The 9,769-nt window shown below is 37.2% G+C and overlaps 1 protein-coding gene across 2 annotated transcripts in view; it reads right to left on the bottom strand.

Moving 5' to 3' along the window:
* Window positions 1-9,769, bottom strand: part of TBXAS1 (thromboxane A synthase 1) — a 268,516-nt gene that overhangs the window by 220,007 nt on the left and 38,740 nt on the right. For both annotated transcript variants that reach the window (XM_053718933.1, XM_053718932.1), the window contains exon 3: window positions 8,133-8,262. In XM_053718933.1, the coding sequence (XP_053574908.1) occupies window positions 8,133-8,209 (77 nt within the window). In that variant the 5' untranslated portion in view covers window positions 8,210-8,262. The remainder of the gene's footprint in view (window positions 1-8,132; window positions 8,263-9,769) is intronic.

The following is a 9,769-nucleotide window of genomic DNA, read 5'->3' on the forward strand; positions in this document are numbered from 1 at the left end:
TAACCCATTCACAGACCTAATCAGAAATAACATGTCGTCATACGTATAACTTATACACATGTTTACCAGTGACCTCGCCCTCTCCGCTTCTTTTTCCTTTACTCCTCTTCCTACTTTTCTATTTTTTATTGGCACATTAAAGGGACATGAAACCCAAATTTTTTTCTTTCACAATTTAGAAAGAGCATACAATTATAAACAACTTTCTAATTTACTTCTATTATCTATTTTGCTTCATTCGCTTGATATTATTTGCTGAAAAGCATATCTAGATATGCTTAGTAGCTGCTGATTGGTAGCTGCACATATATGCCTCCTGTGATTGGTTCACCGTGTGCATTGCTATTTCTTCATTAAAGTATATCTAAAGAATGAAGCAAATTAGGTAATAGATGTAAATTGGAATGTTGTTTAAAATTGTATTATCTACTTTAATCATGAAAGAAAATGTTTGGGTATAGTGTCCCTTTAACCTCATTAACTCCACTGCCATCTGTTTGCCATTTGTTGCAATATTTCTGAACTTGTTGGACACACACACACACACTACTTGTAGAGATTATACAAAAATAAGAAATATTGTCCAGAGTTGTCTTCCTATACTCAAAGGTGACAAAAAACTGAATGCCATTTCGTCCAAGGGTTGCAATTTTTCTACCAGAAGGTCAAAAACTCTTAGGACCATCCTCTCCCCTTCTATGTTACCCAAGCAACAACACAACACATGGCTTTCAACTCGCTTGGGTTGCCACAAATGTAGTGGTAACATATGCAAAACTTGTCAATACATTAAAAGTGAAACGAAATTTGAATTGACAGTGACTAAACATCATATGAGATCAGATATAATATAACATGTAACACATCCCATGTAATTTATCTATTGACATGTAGGGGCTGTAACAAACAGTACATGGGACGTACCAAACGGGCCCTTAGGGACAGAGCTCTTCAACATCTCAGAGATATCAGTAACCCAGACAGTAATACTCCTATACAGTGGTGGTTCTAGACAAATTTTACTGGGGGGCCAAGGTGGGGCCAGTGTTTAATTAGGGGGGCACATTAAAAAACGGAAACAAAATGATATATATATATATATATATATATATATATATATATATATATATATATATATATATATGTGTGTGTGTGTGTGTGTGTGTGTGTGTGTGTGTGTGTGTGTGTGTGTGTGTGTGTGTGTGTGTGTGTGTGTGTGTGTATATATATATATATACAGGGCTGCCACTAGAAATTGTGGGGCCCCTGACTTAACCATTGATCAGGGCCCCCCCCATTTGACATGTGCAATTTTTGACCAAGTGACTAAAACGTATATGCACTTTATTCTTAAGTGTCTATTTAAACTTGGAAATGTTGTAAAGATAGTAACATACAGACACACTCATACACTGAAACACACACACACACACACTCACACATAAGGATTCACATATAGACACTCTAGCAGACACGCAAAGAAGCACACTCAGCACTTGTTTACATTGACCTGACAAGTAATGAGGTAGACTACAGTTTTGTAAAAAAAGGAGATTTAGAAATCAAAATATGGAGTTCTGGTTATCTTTTTGTAAAGGAAGATGCCAACTAAATGACAACAGCATGCAGTGGCTGAAAAGAAGGGCCCTGAACTGTCTAAACAATAATTTAAAGGTTAAATGGTGGATTAGGTGACTTCCGGAAAGGTCTTATTAGTCTCAAAGTCTGTAGAAAGATGTGAATAATCAGTAGTAAGGTAAAATGTCCTAAAAAGGAACAGACAATGGACACACACACACACTCAAACTTGCACATACACCCAAGGAAACACTGACAGAGACAGCCTCAGAAAACACACAAAGACATACATACACACACAGAGTGACAACCACATAAAACACAGAAATACATACTGTACATACACACACCCTCACTGAGACATCCACAGAATACACACACCCTCACAGAGACATCCACAGAAAACACAGACATACATACATACACACACACACACACACACTCACAGAGACATCCACAGAAAACACAGACTTACACACCCACCCTCACAGAGGTATCCAGAGAAAATACACAAAGACAAACATATAAACACCCTAACAGAGACACCCATAGAAAAAGCTCAAAGACATATGCACACACCCTCACAGACATCCACAGAAAATGCACAAAGACATACACACCCACCCTCACAGAGAGACCCACAGAGAAAAAAATACATAAAAACCAAAGCACAAACCAAAGCACAAAGACATAAACACAGAAACACTCACAGGAGGGAACATTTATACACCTTGCATCCCCTAAATCGACAGTGTGTGTAACATGCATGATAAAAAATGCAGAAATTAAGAGATCACTTTTTAAAGAATCATAATTGTAATTGTGCGAACAAAAATAATTCTGTGAATTCAAAATTGAACATTAACGATCTGGGTAGATTGCTAGATGAAGAAAAGTACTTTTAAAAGCTTGACATATGTTTGTTTGTTTTTCCCCCATTTTCCCCAACCAAACCACCACTTCAAATATAGTGTACAAATGTTCCCATCTGTCAGCTGTACTTATGGATTTTGAAAATGCTGTACTCTATATGGTCTTGGTGGAACCATAATCTGTGGTACTCATATCCTTTCTAAGCTAATTTCATTTATAACTCTTTATTCCGTATTCTATATTTTATAAATACGCATCATAAACTTAAAGAAATAATGATTTGGAGATAGATTTATTATTTTATTTTATATCTAAATGTATTATCTATGAAGAACATATTTAATGTGTAATTCTTCTTTGAAATAGTATATTTTAGTCTAATCATGATTTTATAACTCCACACTCATACCATTAGATCTGGTTAAATTCAGGATTTAGGCTTGTTGGTATGTATTTCAAAATTAAGTCAGCTGTAGTGTAAACTGAACAGTTTTAAGTTAACCTCTCATTTCAAACATTGAGCAATCTTAGTCTGAGAGTATAACATTTTATGCAGATGTAAAAATCTTAGATAAAATGCCTCCTTGCATCTGGAAAGTCCTTGCATAAAGGGGCAGTACACTGGAATGTAATATATATATATATATATATATATATATATATATATATATATATATATATATATATATATATATATATATAAAATGCATATCTGCCAAAAGGGCACCTACCATTTGTGTATTGAGGATTAAGCATTTCTGCATGGTTTTAAATATAGAATTTCTACAGCATTGTCAAATAATCATAAATACACTGCTGCTAAAAAAATGTGTTTTTATGGACCCCTGGCCCCACCATACAACTACTACCACACTGAAGTTACAATCCAAAATTGCACAAAGAAATAAAAAACATTTGCTAAGTAAGTCCTACCTCCTCTGCAAATGAAAGTGATCTGCCGTCTTACCCAGGCACAAACTGTACAAACAAAGTGCCAATCTGTCTCACACTGTGCATAGTGGCTTTGTGCACACTCAGAAATCCTCTCAAATGCTAATACTTTACTCCTTGTAATAACATTTACCATGCTCAATTAGCACTCTGCTGTAGTACCCACTGGTGGATACCAAAATGTAAAAAAAAAAAATTTTTTTTTTTTTTTTTTAGTTCTTGCCTCATGGGCCCCCCCTGGCCCATTGGGCCCCTGACAGGAGTCACCCCTGTCACCCCCTGATGGCGGCCCTGTATATATATATATATATATATATATATATATATATATATATATATATATATATATATATATATACACACACATACATATCCATACACATATATATATATATATATATATATATATATATATATATATATATATATATATATATATATATATATATACACACACACACATATACACACATACATATATATATATATATATATACATACACACACATAAATACACACACTAAGTAGAATTAGAAAAATTAAAAAAAGAAGAATATGCACTTAACTAGTGCTACATAGTTCAGATAGCACATTCAATGAAAGTGGTGCCAAATAATTATTTACATATATTAGAAAAATAAGGAAAACACTCCAGCAGTCATTATAGAGTTGTAAGAGGTGAGAGGGCAGACTTACATCTCTTCTGGCAGTGTACATGCTAGTTAGAACGTCTGCAAAACAAACCAGTGACACTTCTGGAACTCTTGTCTGCAGACTGCAGCTGTAATATGCCCTGCCCCCACAACAACCTGGGAACTGTAGCACATCTCTGAAAGGGGAGGGGGTACAAGTTTTACTTCACTTTGTTAACCCCATGCTTTGACTAGACAGCGTTTCAGGGACAGGGAAGCGGCTAAATAGCCTTGATCTTGTCCGGTATTTTTCAGTCAGCTCAGTGGCCAGCTCAGGGGGGGCCACAGGGGGGGCCAGGGACATTTTTACAGGGGCACTGGCCCCTGTAGGCCCCCCTGTAGAACTGAACCCTGCTCCTATAGCTAAGCATTTCAGATATGAACACCAATCTAATGATTCTCTATTACAAATACAAGGTATTGATCATATTTCCAGACATAGGAAAGGAGGTGATAGGGAGAGGTTATTGGATCAAAAAGAAGTATTTTGGATCTTCAAGTTACAATCAAAACATCCTGATGGTTTAAATTCTATTATGGATGTTAATTTGTTTTATTAAAAAGGAAGCAAATTAGGATAGTCCATAAATGAAAAAGCAAGGTACACATCAGTTTATAAGAAATATTAATACACATATTACTGTTGCATATATTTTAACCCCTTTTTTTTTTCTTTTTTCCATTGTTGACTACTTTGACATATATTCTATACTTTATATATATATATATATATATATATATATATATATATATATATATTTACTAATTACAACTTTGATATTATTAACAATGTTTAACATAATGGCTGTTTTTTATAACAGCAGTAAGTCATATGGTAATACACCTTTAAATGCCAATTGATTCAGGTGTTTCTTGAGCCAATCAGGGACACCTTTGTCTTAAATAGAGGTCTGTGTGGAGTCTGTGGTATGCCAGTGAACAAGGGCTAGGGTGAGACCCGAAACATGTTTGGCACAATCTTCCATCAGATCTCAGTGTTTTTCTTAAAGGCACACTGTACCCAAAAATTTTCTTTCGTGATTCAGATACAGCATGACATTTTAAGCAACTTTCTAATTTACTCCTATTATCAAATTTTCTTCATTCTCTTGGTATCTTTATTTGAAATGCAATAATGTAAGTTTAGATGCCGGCCCATTTTTGGTGAACAACCTGGGTTGTTCTTGCTGATTGGTGGATAAATTCATCCACCAATAAAAAAGTGCTGTCCAGAGTAGTGAAACCAAAAAAAGCTTAGATGCCTTCTTTTTCAAATAAAGATATCAAGAGAACAAAGAAAAATTGATAATAGGAGTAAATTAGAAAGTTGCTTAAAATTGCATGCTCTTTCTGAATTACAAAAGAATAAATTTGGGTTCAGTGTCCCTTTAATTTTTTTATGGTGATCTTTATGTTTTTTTTTATCTTTTTGCTAAATAAATGTTACTTTTTATATAAAATATTTTTCATCATTTTTGAGAGGTGCGTAGGATATTTGCTATATATATATATATATATATATATATATATATATATATATATATATATATATATATATATATATATATATATATATATATATATATATATATATATATATATATCGCAAAAGGTAGAAGACAGTACTCTCTGCTCTTAAATACAAAGGTTGTTTTAATTGTAGTGATGTTTCGGGGAAACCTTCCCCTTCCTCAGACCCTGAGGAAGCTTTCCCCGAAACGTCACTACAAATAAAACAACCTTTGTATTTAAGACCAGAGAGTGCTGTCTTCTATCTTTTGCTATTATTACGCTTTTGAGCCCTTTCCAGTCAATCACCTTGCTATATACCATATCCCTTTTAAACCTTTTTATATATTTATTTCAATAATAACCGCATAATTTTTATTCAAATAGAGCATACATTTTAAAACAACTTTCCAATTTACTTCTTTTATCTAATTTATTTTTGGTATCCTTTGTTGAAAAGCATATCTCAATAGACTCAGGAGCTAGCTGCTAATTGGTGTCTGCACATATACGCCTCTTGTGATTGGCTTACTGATGTGTTTAGCTAGCTCCCAGTAGTGAATTGCTGCTCCTTCAAGAAAGGATACCAAGAGAATAAAGCAAAACTGATAACAGAAGCAAATTTGATTTTTTTTTTTTACAATTGTATGCGTTAGCTAAATCTTGAAAGAAAAAGTTTAGGTTTCATGTCCCTTTAATGTCAAGAGGTCAATTTAGTGTTAAAATAAAATTCTCCATTTTGTTAGAACATTTATGTTTAAACAAATTCCTTTATTTGACTGTGTGTTTACAGTGGTAAAGTGACTAAGTTGTGCTCCTGTGCCACTACACATACTGATACAGGAGATGAGCAAATGAGACGTTGGCATACTTGCGTATGTTCTAGTAACTGGCTGTATCCTCATCTGGAGCAGAATGTTCTGTGGTTAAGCACATTATACAAGAAGGGAATTTTAAAAATAAAATCCCTAACAAATTAGGGCACTTCATTATCCCTTTAAGATAGATTACAAAAAGAGAAATGGCCCCACGGCACAAAGTTAAATTTTTAGTTATTATTTTTCATATCCTATATAATAAAAGGCCAAGTGTGTTTGTCCGAAGCTGTCATGCGCAGTAGAGACAGCACGAGGACAAACACAACTGTCCTTTGAGTCCCTAGCTGATCTGCGGAAGTGGGCGTGGCCGGGTGTAAGCGGGGGCGTGGTCAACATGAAAGGGGCGTGGTCTGTACAAATAGTCGTGAAGGGGCGTGGCCGGGCATGAAGGGGACGTGGCCGAGCGTGGGCACGAGAGAGGGGAGAGAGATAGAGAGGGGAGAGAGATAGAGAGATAGAGAGGGGGAGAGAGAGGGGGAGAGAAAGGGGGGAGAGAGACAGCAAAAGAGAGGGGGTGAAAGAGAGAGCAAAAGAGAGGGGGGAAAGAGAGAGCAAAAGAGAGGGGGGAAAGAGAGAGCAAAAGAGAGGGGGGAAGAGAGAGCAAAAGAGAGGGGGGAGAGAGAGCGCAAAAGAGAGGGAGGGAGAGAGAGCGCAAAAGAGAGGGGTGGAGAGAGAGCACAAAAGAGAGGGGTGGAGAGAGAGAGAGAGAGAGAGAGAGCGCAAAAGAGAGGAAGGGAGAGAGAGCGCAAAAGAGAGGGGGAGAGAGAACGCAAAAGAGAGGGGGAGAGAACGCAAAAGAGAGGGGGGAGAGAGAGAGCGCAAAAGAGAGGGGGGAGAGAGAGAGCGCAAAAGAGAGGGGGGAGAGAGAGAGAGCGCAAAAGAGAGGGGAGAGAGAAAACAAAAGAGAGGGGGAGAGAGAGAGCGCAAAAGAGAGAGAAGAGAGAGGGGAGAGAGAGCGCAAAAGAGAGGGGAGAGAGAGAGAGGGGGGGAGAGAGAGCAAAAGAGATAGAAGAGAGAGAGCGCAAAAGAGATGGTGGAGAGAGAGAGAGAGAGCGCAAAAGAGAGGGGGAGAGAGAGAGCACCCAAAAGAGAGGGGGAGAGAGAGAGCACGCAAAAGAGAGGGGGAGAGAGAGAGCGCAAAAGAGAGGGGGAGAGAGAGCGCAAAAGAGAGGGGGAGAGAGAGAGCGCAAAAGAAAGGGGGGAGAGAGCGCGCAAAAGAGAGGGGGAGAGAGAGCGCAAAAGAGAGGGGGGAGAGAGAGAGCACAAAAGAGAGGGGGAGAGAGAGAGGGGGAGAGAGAGAGAGAGAGGGGAGAGAGAGAGAGAGGGGGAGAGAGAGAGAGAGAGAGAGAGAGAGAGGGGGAGAGAGAAAGCTCAAAAGAGAGGGGGAGAGAGAGAGCAAAAGAGAGAGGGGAGAGAGAGAGCGCAAAAGAGAGGGGGAGGGAGAGAGCACAAGGGGTGGGACCGCTGTACTGCAAAAAATGGCCCGTGTGAACGGGCTTTAGGAGTAGTATAGATTATAAATTGAGAAAAATAAATAAATGTAGGTTGAACTATACAGCAGTTATTACAACGTAAAAATAAATAGCCAATAAGGATCATAACTAGCTTCATGTGTCCAAGCGTATTAGTATCTACTGGTCAAAGTACTCACCAGCTCAGCAGAACCAGGAACCCAATAATCAGAGCTAAAGTAACATTGCAACCGTCCAGTGCCCCTGTCCAATCCATTTATCTCCTCTATCCTGCCAGGGGCCAGTGAGAGATGTCCTATTCAGTGTCTCCTGAAGAGTGCAGAAAGAAAGAACTGTAATCTGGTGTCTGAAGACAGAAAGGGGAAGTAAGGGAGGGGGGCCTGAACACCCCCCACAATGACACAGAATGAAGTAGCATTTTATTATCAATAAATAAATATTTACGTACTTTATCAAGTGGTGAGCATGACAAGACAAGCAGCAAACAGCATATGTAATCAAATGAGGTTTTCTGTTATCATTAACCATGCTGTTTCTCAAGAACACATCACTTCCTCCTATTCTGCAGCACATGGTATTTTCTTCTGCTTAGGATAAGGGCTGAGTTATGTTACAGACCTACACCTATTTATATAAAAACTTGCAGTAAATGCCAACAAAGACACTGGGAGGTGGAGCTGCCAAGCAGCTGGTATTTTACCAGAGTGGCCAGGATATTTAGGGTTCAGGACAATGCAATTAAAGGAACATGAGACCTAATTTTTTTATTTCATGATTCAGACAGAGCATACAATTTTATTAAAAAAAATGCTTAAAGTGATTGTCAATCCTAGAGTTTGTGAAATGCTAGGATTGACCATTGGAACAAATAAAAGGGACTTTCAGTCATGAAGTATAAAATACTTTATGCTGAAAGCTGCTTTATTTGTTTCAAGCGTTCACTGCACCGAGCTGCTCAGGCAGCTCATGGCTAAACGCTATTTTGCTGAGAAGTGACATTTCCACCTCTTAGCCAATAGCCGTGTGGGAAATCCGGCTTGGCGTCTGCTGGATTGCACTCCTATTTGCTAAGAGGTGGAAATGTCACCTCGTAGCAAAATAGCGTTCTGCTGTGGGCTGCTTGAGCAACTCAGTGCGGCGAACACTTGAAACAAATAAAGGAGCTTTCTGCATGAAGTATTTTATACTTCAGAATAGGGATGGGCGAATGTTTCTAAAAATTCGAAATTTAAAACGAATTTTGATACATTCGTTCGTTCGAATCGAATTTCGAATGTTTATATAACATTCTAACATTCTATTTTCGAATTTTCGTTTTCTAATTTTTTCAATAAAATTCGAAAATATTCGTTCGAATAATAGAATGTTTAGCTATGTATTCATTCAATTTCGAAATGTAATATTCGAATTCGATTGTGACATTCGAATTCGAATGTGACATTCGAATTTGAAATAGTATTTCTAGTCTAATACTGTGTTTTAAATGTGACATTCGAATTCGAAATAGTATTTCTAGTCTAATACTGTGTTTTATAAATGTAATATTCGAATTCGAATGTGACATTCGATTCGAATGTGATATTCGATTCGAATGTGACATTCAAAATAGTGTTTCTAGTCTACAATTGTGTTTTATAAATGTAATATTCGAATTCGAATGTGATATTCGAATGTAACATTCGAATTCGAATGTTACATTCGAATGTGACATTCGAAAACTGTAAATAACATTCGAAAATCGAATTTTTAAGAATATTCGTTCTTATCAACATTCTATTATGTAAATCGAATTTCTACAATAACATTCGTTCTAACA

The sequence above is a fragment of the Bombina bombina genome, chromosome 6, assembly GCF_027579735.1.
Source record: "Bombina bombina isolate aBomBom1 chromosome 6, aBomBom1.pri, whole genome shotgun sequence".
Taxonomy (NCBI): Eukaryota; Metazoa; Chordata; class Amphibia; order Anura; family Bombinatoridae; genus Bombina; species Bombina bombina.